General features: G+C 37.2%; 2 protein-coding genes across 2 annotated transcripts in view; both read right to left on the reverse strand.

Annotated features, from left to right (window-relative positions):
* The window catches only part of LOC311283410 (USP6 N-terminal-like protein), a 41,566-nt gene extending 39,098 nt beyond the window's left edge, over window positions 1-2,468 (reverse strand). Inside the window, exons 1-5 of the mRNA XM_084397775.1 lie at window positions 2,204-2,468; window positions 1,898-1,985; window positions 1,385-1,492; window positions 1,120-1,288; window positions 96-221 (exon numbers count right to left, since the gene is read on the reverse strand). Coding sequence (XP_084253901.1) covers window positions 96-221; window positions 1,120-1,288; window positions 1,385-1,492; window positions 1,898-1,985; window positions 2,204-2,343 — 631 coding nt within the window. The 5' untranslated portion in view covers window positions 2,344-2,468. The remainder of the gene's footprint in view (window positions 1-95; window positions 222-1,119; window positions 1,289-1,384; window positions 1,493-1,897; window positions 1,986-2,203) is intronic.
* Window positions 2,469-3,741: 1,273 nt separating this feature from the next.
* On the reverse strand, window positions 3,742-19,846 carry smc1b (structural maintenance of chromosomes 1B; the record flags this gene model as incomplete). Its single annotated transcript, XM_084397636.1, has 26 exons — window positions 3,742-4,684; window positions 5,263-5,789; window positions 6,793-6,903; window positions 6,985-7,054; window positions 7,169-7,320; window positions 7,406-7,560; window positions 7,826-7,982; window positions 9,763-9,858; window positions 9,965-10,118; window positions 10,213-10,358; window positions 10,503-10,644; window positions 10,757-10,863; window positions 11,142-11,258; window positions 11,362-11,499; window positions 11,839-11,985; window positions 12,099-12,284; window positions 12,407-12,592; window positions 14,113-14,320; window positions 14,514-14,596; window positions 15,620-15,760; window positions 15,898-16,156; window positions 18,708-18,946; window positions 19,022-19,225; window positions 19,333-19,445; window positions 19,528-19,713; window positions 19,825-19,846. The coding sequence occupies 25 exons, from the start codon at window positions 19,844-19,846 to the stop codon at window positions 5,694-5,696; spliced, it is 3,615 nt and encodes a 1,204-aa protein (XP_084253762.1). The 3' UTR covers window positions 3,742-4,684; window positions 5,263-5,693.
* Window positions 19,847-21,197: the final 1,351 nt, after the last annotated feature.

Raw genomic sequence — 21,197 nt, forward strand, 5'->3', positions numbered from 1 at the left:
TGTTTGAAAGGACCAATAAAGGCACAGGCACAAAGTTCAAAAAGATTTCAGTAATGCCAGCGACCTCATTTGTGGAAGTACAGGCAGTTTTTTACCTTGTACATATCCAATCTGGGGATTATATCGGGCAAATGCGATAAGAACTCTGAAAAGTTTGGCCTGGCCCTCAATAGCCTCGGGACGATCCCCCATCAGAGTGCGATGGGTCGGAAATGACCTTCCTATGTAGACAAATATGGAACGGAACTGACACAACCTTTCAAAACTCTATATACAATGCAAAGGTTATAAAAAGAACACATACAAAAGGGCAAATGTTTAAGTTGGCCGATATAGAAGTGTCAGGCTTTTTGTAGCTCAAAAAGTAAAGCATGGTGTCAGAAACGACAAGGATATGGGTTTGATTCCCAGTAAACAATCAAACTTTGAATGTATATCCTGGTGCACTTTGGGTAAAAGTGCCTGCAAAATGCATTAATAGAAGTGCAAATCTACATGGGAAGTGTGTTTAGGCAGCGCCCCCATGTGGTTTTCCAAATATTGGCCAAGTTCAAACAAAAACACTGCCATCAGTGAAAAATTACAGATTCCTCTTAAAAGTTACAGGACATTTCCCATTTTTTTTTCCTGAAAATGAGGCAGTAAAACAGTTTTTAGCTGTTTCGAAGTTTGGAGTCTGTAAGATTTTTTTTTTTTTAATGGTTCTGAAAGAAGTCTGTTATGCTAACCAAATTTATGTGATAGAAAATACAGTAAAAACAGTAATGTTGTGAAATATAATTACAATTTAAAACAACCGCTTTCTATTTGAACACATTTTTAAATGTTATTTGAAATAAAAAATATTTTCTAACAACATATATGTCTTTACTGTCATATTTGATCAATTTAATGCATCATTGCTGAATAAAAGTATTAATTAAAATTTAATTTTAATAATTATATAATTTAAATTTAATTAAAAATCTTACAAATCCCAAAGTTAATGTTATTTTTGAAATTAATAATAATAATAATAATAAGCAATGTTTCTTGCGCAGTAAATCAGCATATTAGAATGGTTTCTGACGGATCATGTGACACTGAAGACATCCGTGGACATCCAAAGGCAGAACTCACGTAGGTCGAGGGCAATCTGTTTGAAGAGTGTGAGGTCAGCACTGGGGAGATCCGACTGTCCGCTGCTGATCTCATTCTCTGTGTCCACTAGAGAGTCTATAGTAGAGATGATGCTGTACTCACTGACTCCAAGATCAACCAGAGGTCTACGGATCTCAGCTTGACATGCCTGAAGTAAACCAATCGGAATGGGTTAAAACAAGGCAAATGTCTCTGATTTGTTTGAATAATAATAAGAAAAATAAATATTTTGATGGGGTTGCACCTCATAATCAAAAGAGCTAGCAGCTCTGAGACTGTCGATATTTAGGAGGCATTTCCAAACTCGTCCACGTATTGCCGGGGGAATACCAATACGAATAAACCTCTCGATCTGATTTTGGGGGGAAAAGGAACGTGAATTATTAAACACAATAAAACATTACGTAAATCATTTTAAATGCAGGGCAGGGCAAAATTCATTATTTAAGTTTAGATTTGTAATTGATGAGCTGGAATTGGGTTTGGAATAACAGTAAGTAAAAAAACAAATCAACAGATGAATGCAATTTGTCCAACACCAGTTTTGCTGTAAAACACAAGTCATTCATTTAAACTAAATAAGCATATTCATTCTTATGTATTTAGTAGATGTTTTCTCTGAAGATCAGATTTTAAAGAATATACTTACAGATAGACAAAAAAAAAATTGTGAATGCATTCTCAATCCTGAATGGTGCACAACCCTGAGTAAACGTCAACATACAGTATTTTGAGTGTTATAGAGAAAGATGCACACCTGATTTCTGCAGATGAAACTGGATCCATTCCAGTAAGTGAGAAATTCACACAGCTCCTTCACTTTAACTGGATTAGGCTGAGGATAACTGATGAAAACAGTTAAAAATGCTCCTAATGTTTTACTTGTCGAGTGCACATCATCACAGCATAGTGTTTATTCACGTGAACTGAATTATATTTCGAGTTATGAAAATGAACTGAAAGCTCAACTAAACACATGCATTGAACACACAAAACAGGAAGTAACATATAACGTTACGTAAGTGTTACCAATACTAGTATGTATGTATTAGTCAACATCTACCTGTAGTCATGACATCTGTGTTGGAGTTTCCTGACTCTTTTCTTACTGAGAGCAAAGCCGAACTCATCGAAGCCTACAGAGCTGCTCCGCCGTGAAGTGCTGCTCTTCCCGCTGCTCGAGCTGCTCACTCTCCTCAACATGGTTCTCAGGCAATCAGTTTGATTTCATTCTGCACGTGAGTCTTTTTTCTCATCTGCGCGCTGTACACTGACTGTAACCGACGCTTGAACTCAGCGCCAAGATGAACACAATCAAACTACTCTTCAAAATAAAAGTCTTGACTCTTGACATATATCGTAAGGCAGTCACAAATAATAATATATATAAAATAATTGATATAAAAAATAATAATAATAATAAACTGTATTAAACAACACATTTCAAAATGTAATATTATTTTATAACATATTTATGATTGGAATCTGCTTTCCTCTTGAGTCAGGATTGGTCAGCTGCCTGGTGAAACCTCATTATATGTTTATTATTCTATATTTCTGAGTCATTTACATCCCTCTGGGTGGCCGAAGACCCCCAAATATATAAGCAACATCACACGAGTAGAGTAACCGCTGTGGATGATGTGATTCGGCCGCAGGCGACGTTGATCGTTGACTTAATCGTTATGTCATTGCGTTTAATAGTATTTAAATTTTTATGGTAGGCTACTACTGAATATTCACCTTTTTTTTTTTATTCATTCAGTATTTAAAGGTGCAGTGTGTGGTATTAAGCGCTGGTGAGGTTACGAATTGCAACCAACAAAAGTTACGGTGGCCGACAGGAAAATATGTCATCGTCTGAGACAACAGAGAGTAGCCAGTTCAGCAATGAGGTTTCTTTACAAAGTTAAATTAAGAAATTATGTTTACTTTATTATTCAGTAAAACGATATGTTATTGCGAATATTATTGTTACTTGTTCATCATTGTGTCAGTGTTTTATTCACTGACTTTAGCTAGCTTCCTTGCACGAAGAACAACATAGTAACGAAACGCGTTTGTCAGTTTAGGGCTACTGTAGAAACATATCGGCGCATTTCAACATAAGGGGACCCGCGGTGTATGCAGATAGAAATGGCTCATTCTAAGGTAATAAAAACATAACAGTTCATTAAGGCCTTTATACACCACTGAAAACATAGTTATGTATATGATATTGCATTTCTGTCAACAGATCCTCCTAAATTTTACACAATGCACCTTTAAGTCAAAATAGAGTCAATCCAAATCCAAAATCAATGAATGGAGGCAGATTGGTGCCATCTGGTGGAAAGAAATGAAGAAAATCACCTGTAATACCATCATGGTGTAGCCACTAGATGTTACTGAGAACCAAAATTTTAGGTTTTATATAACTTTCTATTTTTTCATTTGTTTGAAATGTTAATATGGTGCTTTTACATTATTAGAGTCCAAAGCATTTTGTTTCTCATCAAAATTCATTAAATGTAACCAAAAAATAAATGTTTTATCAGGATTGAACCCATCTGGGATTGATCTATTTTAACCTCTTAGTTCAGTCTCTTGGCTCAATTTTGCAATTTACGCCCACACTAGTTCATTTATGTGTATGTTTGTCTATTTTGTACTCTTGATGGTTTAGATTTTAACCTCAATGCTGTGTGCTTTTTTGCATCGTGGATGATTTGTGGATTGTACACCCAAAAAATTCTCTGTATTTATATATTTTTTCGTATTTAGCGAAGAGTACAAGTGTGACTTTTTTTCTCTCTTGACATTTAGCCTTTTACAATCATGTCAATTTTTTCCTGTTCCGGCCAGTGCCACAAAAAGTACCAGGTTTCGTAACCATTCCGATGAAGTTACCATTACCATTTAAAGTCAAAAGCGACTGAAGAGGACCAGAGGGTTAATGACATAACATCACTTTTACATTACACATGGATTCATTAAATCCACAGTGTGCTCTAGTTGTGTAAACGTCAAATATTGGTAAGCTTCCATTATTGCACATAAAACGATTTCAAGCCACTCAAAGAAGAATATATTCTGAAAGCACAAAATCCAGTACAGGACATCAGAATAAACAGTTGATCAAAAACAAGCACTTTCTTCTGAACAGGCAGGAGAGGGCAGATGTCCTTCAGTACCTGATAAAAAGGTAAATGGCTTTCAATACACTGACTTCAATAGTTGACTAAAAAGTTACAAAGATAGAACAACAAGAACTTTTACAGTGATTTGACATGCATTACTGTTTAAGAACATAACCTTCCATCGAAGGCCTGCCTTGAGCAGGATTGGTGGGATTCCTGGAGTCACACAAAAGATTCCTCAATGCCCTGTTCACTCTGTGGATCTGAGCCAACAACAGGGTGGGGGTGTCTGGGAACTCCTGAATCTCTTTTTTGCTGGAATTGTCTTCCAGCTTCGAGCATAACCTCTCTCGAACCTGTTCTAAAGCATGTAATCCCATCCACAGAAGGTCCTTTTCCCTCTCCAAGTCCTTCAGTTTTTTCACCTGCAAATATAAAAAAAATGCTCATGTGATCTCTTCTTTTTTGAAATGCTACATAATTTGGAGCGTTTTTACATTTTTGCATGATAATCTGTGACTGTATTAGTGTTTGTTTACATACAGCTGCCTAAAAAAAAAACAGGTTTTCACAATTACATTGTGCAAAGTAAACAAAATTAAAATAGACCACAATGTGTGTGTTAAGTAGCTGTGAACTATGAGTATTCCCATCGGAGCTGGACGGGAATGTCGTGATGAACTGTGATAGCTGACGTCTGTGTTTTAGAATAAACTATTAATTTGAAAGAAATACTGATGCAACTTTCATTTTACAGTTTTAAGATAACAGATAACCAACCTAAAATATACAGTTAAACCTGAATTAACAGCAATACAACATTACTTGATTGAATTGTGCTTTCTCTCTTTTCCAAACAGTGTGAATGCTTAGTTTATCCAACAATATGGTCACTTCAATTATATTTGAATTACTTCAACTTGTTTACTAAAAGCATTCCTAGAAAACCCCCGATAGCATTACAAATTATAACAAACAGATGAGAAAGCATTAGCAAACTAACCCAGAGGAAGAACTGCACTGCATCCAGACTGGTAAGACTGTTCCTGAGAGGGACAATGACCACTGTGTAAGAAGCCATTGGAGTTGCTAAAGAAAGCAAAGCTTTACATTTGAGGAAACGAGGAGAGAAGCAGAGAGTAAGAGAGAATGGAATAACAGAGGCTGAGGATTTGCTGAAACTCCACCCTAGTGACAGAGCGGCAGGTCAAAGTGTACAGTTTACACAACCACTAATGAAGAAATTCAAACAAACCTCTTCACAAACGCAAACAATAAAACTGTATTAAAATTACTTTACATATTGAACAAAAGCAAACACATGAAAAACAGCTTTAACATGAAACACTTTTAAATGTAACTACTTTTCTAACTTTCACAGAACAACATTCAAGTAGAACAGTTCTGGCATTATCTGCCGTAAACCCATTTAAATCATTTATCCATCTCTCTTTCTGTGCCGTTCTCGTCGTTCAGTGGGTATGGGGTGAGGTCCAGGGTGAGAAGACGGCTGAACATGCATTCATCAAACTGTGACAAGCAAAAAAAGGGGTGCATGATAAATGAGAGAACTCGGATACAACTGGCATGAATCAAAAAGCATCCAGAATTTGAAGAGACTCTTTAAAAAAAAAAAAAAAGTTAAATAAACTTGATAAACAAGTTTAATTTCTGTGTTGATGTACTTCCTGCTAAAAAGGAAGATAATGAATGGTTTGTCTACTTTTTGAGAACAAAAATTTGGATACACCCCCTGTAAACAATATTTTTCAAATATTATAACAAAACATTATTTCCAAATATTATCATATGTTGGTGCATTACCTGCATATATTGAGCTATATTGTAAGAAAAAGGTGGTTACTTTGAAAAAGCTCATACATTAAGAGTTTGGAGTTAATTCTTTTTTCTTTAAAGACAATGTAAAGACATTTATAATGCATCAAAAAGATTTGTTTCAAATAAATGCTGTTCCTTTAAACTTTCAATTCATTGATTCAAAAAAAAAAAAAATGCATCATGGTTATCTTACACGATAAAAGTAATTTTAAAGTTAAGATATGCCTCTAGTTTTAATCAATTAAACAAGCCTTTGGGCAAAAACTTCTGGCAATGATGTGTTTTCTTGTACTTTATTTTTTTCACAGCGCTGAATGTCATATGGTGATTGTGAAACACCTCACTTGTATGATTTTATGGTGAAATGTGTTATTTTTCATGCTATTTTGAACAAGAACAATGCACTGTGGCTTAAATTCAGCTCGAGAGGCACAGCAAAAATAGACTTGGCGGTGAAACGATGGCAGCACTGCTGTTTCTGCTCTGCTCCACGCTGCCGCACCGCCTCTGCGCGCAGTGTGAATGCTCTAATCTGATAACATGGACGGCGTAAAAAATATGCACTGCTTACGTGTTCAGTGTTATGCATTAAACTAAATAAAAAAAAAAATAAAAAAAAAAAAACCAGACCTACTGACTCTAAATGGACCATGAGTGATGAGATTGATGTGATACAGTGTGGATGTGTGTATACCGAAGAATAGACTCCAAGGAGAGCATCTGCCCGCGAGTAGAACTCTTCCTTCAGGGAGATCACAATGATCTGGCAGTTTTCTCTGGACATCATCCGGAAAAATCCTGTAACCTGAAAGGAAACAATGTCTTTCAATCATGGCAGATAAAGAATATCAAAGCACGTTTTTTGAGACATTGAGGCTGGTCTTACCTTGCCAATGTTTGTGTTGTCCAGGGCAGCATCCACTTCATCCAGCACAAAGAACGGGGCAGGACGAAAGCTAAGATTAAACAACAATGATCTTTACAGTTTTCTCCCACATCAAAAACATCTGTATTTATAGTCAGATATTACTATATAAGAAGGTTGTTTATGTGCTTATGCTTTTTTTCACCTGTGAACGGCAAAGACCAAAGCGAGAGCAGCGATGGCCTTCTCTCCTCCTGACAGGTTGTCCATGGCCATGAATCGTTTCCCAGGAGCCACACAGTTATAGTTGATGCCGTCCAGGTAAGGCTCATATGCGTTCTCAGCGCTGAGAATGGCCTAAAAAGGATGTGCGTAAAAACAACGTTCATACAAAAATAAAAATGAATGAACAAGTCATTGAAGAAGTGAGTCAAGCATTGACCTGAGCGCTGGTGTTTCTGCAGAGCTTCTTGTAGATCTGGTCGATGACGATAGACACATGTTCAAAGCACTGACTAAAGAGTTGGAAGCGTTTGGTCTTCACTTGCTCAAACTCCTGACCGCATTTCTTAGTAGTTTGTGTGCTGGTCTCAAAAGCTGAGGGTTTTTGAGTATGGAGAGGTAAAAACACACACACAACATGATCAATGTTTTATGTGATTGATGGATGTGTTACGACAATAAATTTAAACCCAAAAAGGGTTATTATAACAAACTAAAACTAACCATAGATAATCTCAAAGCTAATAGACATAGACTACCTAGGCAACTAAAAATGTTAAATGTAGAAAGTTTAATAGAGGGGCTATTTCAGGAGTAGTCCCATTCCCCACCATGAAATGTTTACATATTTGTCTCGTACCATCCATGACTTCCCGGTAGCTGTCCTTAACCTCTCTGATCTTTTCTAGAGCTTTCAGGTTGGGAGCTCTGGACATCATGATCATGGACTCCAGAGAAGAGATGCTCTCTTTGAGCTTCTCCAACTGAGCCTCCAATTCACTCTCATCAGTGAGGGCCTACACACACAATAAACCAAAATCACTTCTACAACTAGGGCTGTCACGGTGAAGGAATTTCCCTTGTGGTCATTTTGAGTGGCTCAATAGCGCGATATGCGATATTATCGCCATTTATTTATTTTGATTTATTTGTTGCTATATAAATGTGTTATGATGTGGTCAGCATGCACAAAAACGAGGACATATTCAGTAACCAATGTAACCGAAACTAAACAGTGTTTAAACAGGAAGTGAAGTAAACGGAAGAGAATGTCAAAATAAAGATCAACATAACAGAACATAAACCTGACAATAAGCTTGTTAGACTGTTTTTATATGTATAACAGTTAGTTCCGATCCTCGAATGTGACTGGACAAGAGGCTTTCTGCTGATATTTCACCAGTATCATCGTCTTCGTCTCTGCGCATAGACAGGCTGTCATTCAGCACGCAGATACATTGTTACGCCACTATGTGGCGGCAAGGGACTGTCTTTGGGGCTGTTTAAACCTGGCCACTTCATGCGTTTTCTCATATCGGATAGCTATCCAATCGTGAAAAGACCAGGTGTAAATGCCCTCCGAAACGCATTCGAGACGGATTTGAATCCGATCGCTCAAACCACTTCAGGAGGTGGTCTGGGCCGCATTCCAGACGAAACTGGACAAGTGTAAATGCATCTGGTTGTTGAAACCACATATGTAAATTGTACTCCTCCCAAAAATGCTAAAAAATAAACGTGTGAGAGCGTGTTATACGCTATATGTAGTGTTATAGCCAGATACGACGACGCTACTGGAACACGCACGTCACCGCAGATGAGAAGCTGAGCATCTATTCATTAAGCCAACGTGCAAACTATCGCAAATCAAAGTGAAAGTAAGTCGCAGACGCTTAACACACAATCATCATCATTAAAAGTAAAGAAACGAAATGATCTTACCAGGGCTGTTGCTGCTCTCTCTTATTGCGGCCTTTGATTTTGAAATTTTAGCTAATAATCAAAAAAATGCAGCTCATATCTGTTGCTTTCGTGACGTGCACTCCATTAAATCTGCAATCGTTTTGATAAATCAGATAGCTATCCGATCTGAGAAAACGCATGAAGTGGCCAGGTGTAAACAGCCCCTTTGAGTGAGTCATTAAACTGTTCATTCAACAAACACGTTCAAAACGCTGATTCATTAAAAGATAGATGTAATGAAACAAGGTGTTAATTATTTTAACTGAGCTCCACTTTTCAAGGCTCAGCTGACCAGCAATGCGTCGCATGGGTAAAGCTGAAGCTTCACTTAATCCAATCCAATTAGACCAATGGCATTGATTCAATGCATTGACCAGCGCTGCCACCATTCATGGTAAATACCCTTAAACGTTAAAAGGATGATACGACAAATATTTCGCTTTCCTTGGACTCGGCAACCTTTTAACGAATATATGACTTGACCAAAGACAGACGCAGGTAATCGCATGCGCTCAGTTGATCTCTCTCATTCACTGTCTATTTAGGCTTGTTAAGTGCAAAGCCTCTGTACAAATCACCATGATAAACACAGTTTTGTTATCATTATTAACTTATTTAACATTAAATACACATGCATGAAATTCAAAACAAGCAGGGTATAGCCTTATGAAAAAAGAAAACACGCGAATATTGCGGTTGCTGCGGTTACTTGCATTCCACTGCGGTTGGCTTGTCAATAGCACGGTACTACAATATTACGGTTATCGCGACAACCCTATCTACAGCATGAGAATGACCGCTCTGAGTGAGACTGCTTTAATGTCATGTTTTCACCTTAAGGCTCTTGTCCAGTGTTGAATAGTCAAACATCAATTGCGCTTCTCTTTCATAAATATCCAACGTGCTGATGCTCTGAGACTCTGAGTCCAACTGCAATAAAGTTAGAGGACACTTAACAAGCAGAATAGGAACAATACAAAAGGGAATATAATCTGTGCTGCCTTATTTTTAAGTAGATCTGACCCTCTGTTTGCACCTGTATGTCACTGATGTCATCCAGATCTCCTGAAAGCAGTCTCAACGGTAGGTTGTCTATCTTACAGCCCAGCAGCAGGTTGTGTCTGCTCAGTCTCAGCTGTTCTAGGGCTGCCTCAGCGCAGATCGTTTCCTTCTGAAGCTTCATCAGCACCCTGCAGACAAACAGGAGAAATAAATCAAATAAATAACACCAACTATTAGCATCTTTTTTTCTCAGATCAACCATTATCATGCTCAGATACCCACTTGTTTCTCTCCTGGGAGCCTTTAAGAGTCTTGTCAAGCTCTATCTTGGCATTGTTAACTAAAGTTGTCTTTTCTGACAGCTGGTTGTTCAGTTCTAGGAGATTTGATTGTGTCTGCTCCACAGCTATCAAAAGTCTGTCCTCCGCCTGGTGGAGACGTGGGGAACAGACAGCAGTACTTCAAATGTGAAAAGCAAACATGTCAGAACCTTTTTACAGTACCAGCTCAACATGACACTAAACAGAGAAAAAAAAAAGATAAATGTAGTCAAAATGTCAAAGTGAGTTTGCCTCTTTCAAGCTAATAACGATGTTCTCCTCTTTTTCGATGGTCTCTTCTATTTTGTTCATCTGTTTGACGAGTTTCTTCAACTGAGCCTGCTCGTACTCCAGCTGGATACTTAGCAGGGTATGCTGGGACTCAAACTGAAGGCTGGACATTTTAATTAGCCAGATTTAGTTCACATAATATTTCATGGCATAATGTACAAATGCACTGTGATGCCAGTGATGACATGGCTAGGATTTGTATGTGCAGGTCTTACCGCTTCTTCTCAAGCTCCTGCTGCAGTCGCAGATAATCCTGCTCATATTCACGGATGTTAGCCACACCGATCTCAACGCAGAAGTCTGCAAACACCACGTCCTCCATCTAAGATGAGCAAAATCAACCCACAAGAGAGCTTAGCATGGAGGAATGATATTGACCAATACTTTTTTTTTGGAAGAATGTTTTTAAAGAGATTGACTAAGTACTGTAAAACTATAATTTCAGCAGTTTAGTGTACATTTGTGCGACCTTGCTGTCACTATTGGCATGAATAACAAAAAAAACCTCATATTGAACAACTTTAAATTCCTTGATATTTCCTAGTCTTCCATGACCACGGAAAACCGCAAAGAGATCATGTTACACTTAAATCAATTGACCTGGTGAATTTTGTCCCTGACGGCCGTCATCTCATTATCCTTTAGTTCTACATTCTCAGTCTGTATCTCAAACTGGGCCTCGAGGTTGGAGAGCTCACTCCTGAGTTTGGAAATCTCCTAAAGTTCACACACACACAAAGATTTCATAAGAGTATTAGAGATGTTTAAATGTCATGCAACAATGGAGGAGGGGAAAGAAAGAAGAAAGAGTGTAACTTGCAGCCTGACAAGCTGGGATGCTCTTCTTGCGTATGGAGTCCAGTTCTGTGTTGGAGTATTTGAGGCGAGTCTGGTTTCCCTGAGACTGAGCCCTGATCTGCTTCAAATCCACTTCCTTACGCTTCAGCTTCATCAGGGCCTGCACATACATCAACAATATTAGCCTGCAATATAACACTGTATGACATGATAAGGAGAAAGTGAATCTCTTCCATTCTAATAAGAATTTTTAATCTAAGTAGCCACGCCCACACTGAAATCTCATTGGTCCAAAATCCTGCTATATATAAAACATTAAATACATGCTGACTAGTTGTGATTTTCATTGCATGAAGAAAGAAGACCACAACTAGTCAGCATGTACTTAATGTTTAATATATAGCAGGATTTTGGACTTTCGACATGATTTTCAGTTTTTATTGCATGTCTGCCATCGCACAGATATCTTTAGTGTCTACTAGCAATCTGGGACACTTACACGCATCTCGGATGACAGCTTATCCTTCTCCTCCTTCAGTTTATTCATATCCTTCTCATCCCAGCGTCGAGCTTTCTTGCTCAGGTCCAAGGAGCCTCCGGAGATCACCCCAGACTTGCGAAACAAGGTGCCGTCAAGAGCCACCGTCTAAACAAGACATTTTACATGTAACACAAGTCATAGATGTTTAGGATAACTGTAAACGTAATCGGCCTGATATAACGATGTAATCTTTGTGTCATACAGGTGCATGTACTCACCTGAAGGCGCTCAGGGCCATCAAAGGCAATGCGACGGGCGTCTTTCAGAGAATCGCAGACCAGGGAGTTTCCACACACAAACTGAATCACCCTCTTAAGCTGAGGGGCGTTTTGAGCGCACTGAACCACATCCACCACCATCTTGGCTTTCTGCACTTCCCTCAGACGCTCGTTCAGAGGGTGTACCTGATGCACATACAGTTACAGAACACTCTTTGCAAATCCAACCATAGCAAAAGCTGTTTAAGTAAATAAAAAATAAAGCAAAATAATTGATTATGAAGGGCTTTCACTGATGAGTCACTCACATCTATATAGTCAATAGGAAGAAATGTCTCTGGTTCGGCTCTTTCCTCTTTCAGAAATCGGATGCAGTCATGAGCCACATTGGCAGACGTCACAATAATAGCATTCATGTTCTTGCCAAACAGCTTGGTGACGGCGAGCAGGTATTTCTTGTGGATAGGCTGGCACAAGTCCACCAGACGGCCATACTGAAATGAGTTAAGAAACCAACAGAAGTTTCTAATTTGAAAGAAGTCTCTTATGCTCACCAAGGCTGCATTTAATTAATCTAAAATACAGTAAAATCAGTTCATTTCAATTATACAAATATTTCATTATATTACTGTATTACATTATATTACTTTTTTATATATTTAAAATTTTTATTTATTCCTGTGATGGCAAAGCTGAATTTTCAACTTAATTACTCCAGTCTTCAGTGTCCAGTGTTGGGTAAGTTACTTAAAAAAAGTAGTTAGTTATAGTTACTAGTTACTTCTCACAAAAAGTAACTGCGTTAGTAACTGAATTACATAATTACAAAAGTAACTAATTACCAGGGAAAGTAACTATTGCGTTACTTAAAAAAAAAAAAAAAAAAAAAAAAGTTTAAATGTAAGAAATTTAGAAAATTACTTATAAGAAAGATACCCCCAATATGAAATGTTAAATGAATGAAATGGACACTAAATAGAACATCTTATTATTATAAAACATTGTACACTAATCTACACTATTTTAATGTTGCTGTGGGACAATGTGAGAGACAACTATTAAATTAAATATTAATACTGAACAATGTATCAACATAAATAATAATATAATCTTTTGGGGGTTTATTTTTATAACCTACAGAGAACGTCATCATCAGAGGTTATTTATTTTAGCCAAATTCTAGTCATGTTTGCCGCACGTGTTCACAACCGTCAAACAAATATGTTCCCTGCAGGTTATTTTGGAGTTTATGTTATATAAACTAATTAAAACATTGCATATGATATGATACCGATATGCTACAGATATTATTCTAATGCTGAAATGTGTCATTTATTTATAAATAAAGTATTTATGCTCGGACACATTCGGTCTCTGTCGCGCACTGTCGAGCACGTTCTCGGACACATTCGGTCTCTGTCGCGCACTGTCGAGCACGTTCTCGGACACACTCGGTCTCTCTCGCGCACTGTCGAGCGCGCTCGCGGCATTCGCCTCGCTTTTGTCCAGTCCGGCGCCTCATAAACACACACACACCAGAGAAAAAACTTTGCAGGTCCTATGGCTGAGAGAGAGCCTACTCGGATGAAAACCGCTTCAGTGAGCTCAATTATAGTAACGCCGCATTTTTATTGACAGTAACGGTAACGGCGTTGTTATGGAGGAAGCAGTAATTAGTTTGATTACTCGTTACTGAAAAAAATAAAGCCGTTAGTAACGCCGTTTATTTATAACGCCGTTATTCCCATCACTGTCAGTGTCACATGATCCTTCCAGAAATCATTCTAATATGCTGATTTGCTGCTCAAGAATCATTAATAATTATCAATATGGAAAACAGTTCCTGCTTATTATTTTTGTGGAAACCACCCCCCTACTGACAGTATTGATGTTACTGTCAAAAAGGAAAATATTTAAAATGACATTACTTTCCATAATTTCTTGCAGTGCTTCAATCTAACAGATGACAAAAAACATAAGGTCTAATCTGCTTGTAAGCTGATTGTTACAGTACCACTGTATCAGGGTAGAGTCTCCTGAGGCTTTCAAGGACTTCGTCTCGTTTCTGCTGTCGTCGATTCTCTTGGCCGTCCAGCCGAGCGTTCTGCAGTTTGGTCAGCACCTGCGCAAGCTCCTCGTTCACCTCCTCCATTCGTATGGAGCCTCTCGACAGCTCCTCTGCCAGCTGCTCCTCCTGCTGACACTGCTCCTCCAGAGCTTTCCTTCAGAAAAAATGAGTAAGATGTGACTGACACTTCAACTGAATAATGTTGCTCAATAAAAAAAAAAATACAATTCAGTTACAGCAATATTTTTGTAAATTAATACAATAACACAAAACAAATCTTATTCACATCCCTACAAGCTCTATAATGTTAGTTCTTATTAGTGCAGAGGTATTTAAGGGTGTCATACTTAGTAGTGTTGGCATACTCCTCCAGCTTCTCTGCCCTTCTGCTGAAATCTTCCATCCGAGTTTGAGAGTGTTTAATATTTGCCTGCAAACAAACATTTATTTCATGAAATAAATCGCAGGGCTCAAGTGCTAAGGATTTTTTCTACTAGCCCACATTTTTACTTTTTACCCCACCAAATATTTTAGAAACTAGTGAAATTTAACAATTCTTGATTCCAATTTTGATACCACAGTTAAAACTAGCCTAACTAATATGAAGTTCAAATTAGTGCTTGAATGACGCGTCATAAATTGGTGTATTTACATGGAATGTGTCAAATGGTCACGCTATTTATGTTCCCCAATGATGGCGGCTCCCGGGCATGCTGAAAATCAGCTGTTATTACAAAAACATCCAGCCCAATCTAAAGTGTGGGAATTTTTTACACAGAGACCAATTAAAATGCTGCTCTGTACACTCTGTAAAACTGAAATGGCAAACCACGGCAGCACAACTTTTATGCAGGGGCATCTGAAAAGAAAGAAAACATCCCGGGGCTCTTACCTCAGAGACGGCAGTGTAAGTATTTGGACTATTACAGTGAAATTTTACACAGCAATAGAATACTGTTGTCAGCCTCATATTTTGTGCTTAATACAAATGTGCATGGTTAGTTATAATGCTGTTGTGACTTCAACTGTTTGATCATATAGCTGAATGAACATAGCATTAATCTCCTGAATGAACAAAACATTTCAGGATTCATACTCGTAAGCAGTTGCTGCTGTAAATCACCAAAAAATCATTAGGTAAAAGTTCATACATAGATTAGTTACGGATATAATTTATTTGTAAATGATTGGTTATTATTTATCGGTAAATTAACCAAAGGTTTAATCAATTATTCAAAATCAATAGATTAACTGTGAGGGAAAAAAAATAATCGGTTCGATTAATCGAAAAATCTATAGATTAGATTAATCGATTGAAAAAAGAATCGTTTGTTCCATATTAAAGACAAGTAAACAGTAGATAATAAAATAAGAACAAATAAACAAATTACAGAGTTACTTACTGTATATCACAATATCGCAAAAAGACACTCACATAAAGACAGAAGCCTACCTGTATCTCACTTTTCCTCCTCAGGTCAAACTGAAGCTTCTCACGGTCTGCTTTTATCTCCCAGTGCAGCTTCTCTGCGCTTTGGTTTAAAATCGCTCCCTTTTTCCTGGCCAGCTCTTTGAGTTCTTTATACCGCTCCATCTGTACAAAGTCAAACAGTGTGTAACATAATATATCTTAATGTTTTCACCTCTACTCTATTTCAGTGATTATTATTTTCCAATGCAATTATGTTGTCCTTATATAGAGGGAATGTTCACAAAACACTGATTTTTAACCTGGGCCTCCTCTAGTTGCACTCCGTCTCCTCTTTGAGCCTCCTCCTCCTCCATCTGCCTCTCAGAGACCGTCCAGGCCTTCTCCAGCTCAGTCAGCTCTCCCTTTAGCTCCTCAAGCTCCTGCTCCTTTTTGGCCTGCTGACTCCGGTTCTTCTGAAGCGATCTGCGCGCCTCCTCCACTTTGTGCTCGTGGTGGGAGGTGTTCACTTTAGCTTTGATGTACTGAGGCCTCTGCTGATAAAGAATCTGCTCCTGAGATCTGGAAGAACAACATTCTGCAGTGAGATTTATAAATAAAATAATATTTAAAAAAAATTCTGCAGCCATTACTCTAGTTTTTCTCACACAAAATGGTATGCAAAAACATAATATAATTTTTTTTTTTTAAAACTCACTCACACACACATACAGTGCTATGCATAAGTTTAGACACCCATACTAAAGTTGACTAAAAAGAGGAATAAAAAATCATCTTTTGGAAACTGAACTTAATGCCTTAATTAAAAAAATTAGGAAAAATCCAACCTTTAAGGACACCAATTTTCTTTGTGAATGAATAATGTATCGTAAATAAATAAATGTTCTTCCTTAAAATACAGGGTGCATAAGTTTGGACACCCCTATGTTAAATTCCCATAGAGGCAGGCAGATTTTTATTTTTTAAGTATTTTTTTTAATTTATTTTTTAGGATACTATGCATCCTGATAAAGTTCCCTTGGCCTTTGGAATTAAAATAGCCCCACATCATCACATAGCCTTCACCATACCTAGAGATTGGCATGATTTTATTTCAGTTAGCCTAAAAGCTAGTTTGATTTGCATTGAGAGATGATCTTATGGAAAGTACCCCATGCCAATCTCTAGGTATGGTGAAGGCTATGTGATGATGTGGGGCTATTTTAATTCCAAAGGCCAAGGGAACTTTATCAGGATGCATAGTATCCTAAAAATGTTTTTTTTTTAAATACTTAAAAATAAAAATCTGCCTGCCTCTATGGGAATTTAACATAGGGGTGTCCAAACTTATGCACCCTGTATTTTAAGGAAGAACATTTATTTATTTACGATACATTATTCATTCACAAAGAAAATTGGTATCCTTAAAGGTTGGATTTTTCCTAATTTTTTAAATTAAGGCATTAAGTTCAATTTCCAAAAGATGATTTTTTATTCCTCTTTTTAGTCAACTTTAGCATGGGTGTCTAAACTTATGCATAGCACTGTATATACAATTAATGAATATTATTCATTTAAATATATATAAAGAATTACATTAAATAAAGTTAATTTAAGTATTATATAAGTATATTTTACTTTAAATATATAATAATATTTAAATATTTGTGGATATATACACGTAATATATATTTATTTGATTAATAATAGGTAAAATGTTATGTGTGCATTTATAAGAATTATATTATATAAAGTAAATTGTTACATATGTATATTTTAAATATTAAATAATAATATAGATTTGATGAATACTAATTATAACAATATAATATGTAAATTGTCATATATATAAATATAATAGGGCTGTCAACAGATTAAAATGTTATAATCACACCTTATAAAATTAAGTATACACCATTTTTCTTGTTTAATACGTTTATTAGGCTCATTTGAGATGTGCCGCGCCTCGTCTGAGATGTAGGCAAGAGTAGGCGGCTGGAGTGACGGGAGGACTGAAAAAAGTGCAGGCAAGACAGACAGTTCTCCTTTCTCATATTGGATCAGACACTTGCGAGATCAAAGGCAGATATCGCAGGATTCACTCATGCTAATAAACTGAATGTAATTTAGGTTCTGTCTTCGGTTGCTTTTATATGAAAATAAATATAATGAACAAGACACCCAAAGTACTTGTTATATAATTCCATTCGAAAAACATGTTTATCATAGAGTTTTTTTTTTAAATATGACAACAATCACATAACTCATAGCGAGATCGCACTGTCAGATTTTGGGAATATTCACAATTTATACACATAAAAAAAAACATGATACCAGAGGTTTAAAATTAAACATTTTAAAAGAGAACAATATATCACTGTTGTTTCAACCAATGAGGATTAAGCTGTGCCGTTTCCCATCGTGCTTGACTGCAGAATCCGCACATCCGCAGATTTTGCTCATTTCAAACGAGCCTATTTTATCATTTGCTATATCCAACAACGTGAACAATCAGATTGAACAATTTCACTAATTTCACAACATATTCTGACATGTGAGGACATCTTATTTTTCTAGTCAACATTTAACCAGCTGCTTAGGCATACAGTAATACTGCGAGTGAAAATAGTCTCTCACACGGCACAGTTGAAGCAGGAGTTGCAAGATATTTGAGTGCAAGAGTCACCAGCTTGTCATGACATTTGCTGTGTGCACACCGCTATTGTAAAGGGCATTGTTCAAGGCTTATGCTGGGCACTGCTCTGTATCTAGCAAGAGGGCTGGATTCCAGTGATGTTTCATCATCTGACTCTGTATCAGAGCCCAACCAGAGGAGATCAAATTTCTTTTTTGGTGGCTCTGATTCAGTATCTGAGTGATGTGGAGCCAGGGTCTCTTTTAGAATCTTGTCTAATGTTTCCCAAACTCCAGTTCTTTCTACTTTAGGAATGCATTTCAAGTTTTTGAATCTGGCATCAAGAAATATATTATATATATATATATTTTTTTTTTATAAAGTAATGTTTTTTTAATGTAAAAGTAATGTTTAATGCAAGGATTAGCGGTATAATTTACTTTTGCTCTCTCTGCATTCAAAGATATTTCCAGTTAAAGTGCATTGCCAGTGACTCGCCTGATCTCCTTCTCCAACTGCTGAAGTTCTCGGTTCAGACGCCCATGTTCTTTCTTATGAGCCTTCACAGTTTGTTCCCAGACATCCAGGCTGTTCTTCTGCTGCGCTGCGGCCTCCTGTGCGTCCCTCAGTGATTCTGACTGTGCGTTTATGTTTTTCTCATTGTGGAAGAGATGAAAGAGGGTCAGCTGGAGTTTGCTTTCTCTGAGTTCGTCCACCAGCGTCTGATATTTTTCCGCCTGACAAGATCGAGACAAATACATTGTCAAAGAGATGCATCATATGAAAATATTTCGACATCTGACAGGTCTTACCTCAGTCTTATCTTTGAAGACTTGTTTCTTCTCAGCTGTGGCCGCTTTCTTCCGGTTAAAATGGAACTGGGTGTCCTCTTTGGCTTTCTGCAGGACCGCTAGCTTGGCATCATATTCAGCTCTCAGCTCTCCAGAGTTGCTGATTCGTTCAAACATCTTTGTTCGCTCTTTGGCATTCATCATGGCAATTGACTCCACAGCACCCTGATATACAAATAAATCCATGATTAGTGTAAGAATAAATAAAAAAACTATTAATAACAATAAATCAAATGCTACGGCATTTGTTGACCATTTTCTCACTGAAGCACCTGATACACCAGACAATTCTTCGCTTTCACCACAATGCCGATCTTCTCTAGCTCTCCAGTGTACTTCGCCAAAGTCATCTGTTTACCATTCACACGATACTCAGAAGATTCCCCTGTAAAAAGTGAATCTTTCCATCAGAAAATGATTCAGTTCGGTTTTACCATTCATTTCTAGCAGAGCTCAATCACACTCACCTGAAATGCATCTACTGTAGGTTATTTCCTCATTGTCTCTACAGTAGATCATGGCCACACTGGCGAAGGTCGACGCGGGTTTGCCGATGTGGGCACCGTGGATGAGATCTCTGGTGTGCTTCACACGGAGGTTTACCGCCCTCTCTCCCATCACGAATCCAAGAGCATCCATGACATTAGATTTGCCTACAGAGGAGAAAAACAACAATCAAAAGTGTTTCAATAACACTAATCGATACTGATGATGCCTCCTAAACATTTTAGCATGCAAAACATCTACATGAAGTTCAAATGTACCACAGTAAAGTGGTGGTAACATGGTAAAATGATGGTATGAGAAGACAGTAAGTTCTCGTGGTATTTACATGATATTCTTACTATACTACACTAGAATATATGATATAAAATACTATAAATATGTATGTCCCTTACATAGTAGTAAGTGGTAACATAGTAAAATGATGGTACGAAAAGATAGTACCATGGTATTTACATGATATTCTTACTATACTACACATATGATATAATACACAGAGGTGGACAGTAACAAAGTATATTTACTTGAGTACTGTACTTAAGTACATTTTTTGAGTATCTGTACTTTACTTGAGTATTATTTTTTCTGGTAACTTTTTACTTTAACTTCACTACATTTGAAAGATGAATATTGTACTTTTTACTCCACTACATTTCTGTCAAGGTCCTTGAGTAGAAAGTAGTAACGTCAGTCAGGAGATGATTTTGGTTGCAGGGGTTTCATTTTGGTTGGAAATGAAAGTCGGGTTGATGTCAGAACCCGACTGATGTTGGTTTCTGATGTCAACCCGATTTTCATTTTCAACCACAATACAACGTCTGTCCGACGCTGGAGATTATCTGATGTTGGATTCTGCCTGATTTTCATTTTCAACGTTGGGTTTGGTCTCCTAAATGCGAATTTTGTCATTGTTTTGGAGCACACTAGCTTATAGATAACAGTAAGGCTAACATATTCATACCGAAAGCCAAAAAACTTTAAATAGGGCACTCTTTGAGGGAACAGCCATTTGGGTGTCAGAAACCATTGTGGACATTATTGAGTGCACTTATTCAATCTCACATTAAATCCCACTAACGTTACTGGAACTGTGTTCTAGAAATAAATCTGATATTGATATGAGGGTAGGTAACTTAAGTTAGGCAAGCATAGATTCAGAGGCATAAGGTACTGTAAGTATTACATACAACAATGCAACAATAATAAAACAATGCATTGACATTTACTTTTGATACTTAAGTACTTCTGTACTTTTACTCAAGTAAAAATCGGTCTTTACAACTTTTAACTAACGGAGTAACGTTAATATTTGACCAGTAGGCCTAGTATCTGTACTTTCACTCAAGTAAGGAAGTTGTGTACTTTGTCCACCTAATACGCTTTATAATACTATAAATATGTATGTCCTTTAGACTGGTGATATCTTAGATAACTGGTAACGTTACGCTTTTAGTACAAAATGATATGTTTTTGGCGACATTAATATTTCATCCCTCTCTTTTCCATTGAAAAGCCAAAATGACGCTGACAGATATCGACACCATATAACGTTAGGCCTAAATGAATCTATTCATAACATTTCTTTAAAAATGTGTGCAGCACGCAAAGCATCTAAATAAAGCACGTTATTTGA

Source organism: Rutilus rutilus (assembly GCF_951802725.1).
Source record: "Rutilus rutilus genome assembly, chromosome: 23".
NCBI classification, from domain to species: Eukaryota; Metazoa; Chordata; class Actinopteri; order Cypriniformes; family Leuciscidae; genus Rutilus; species Rutilus rutilus.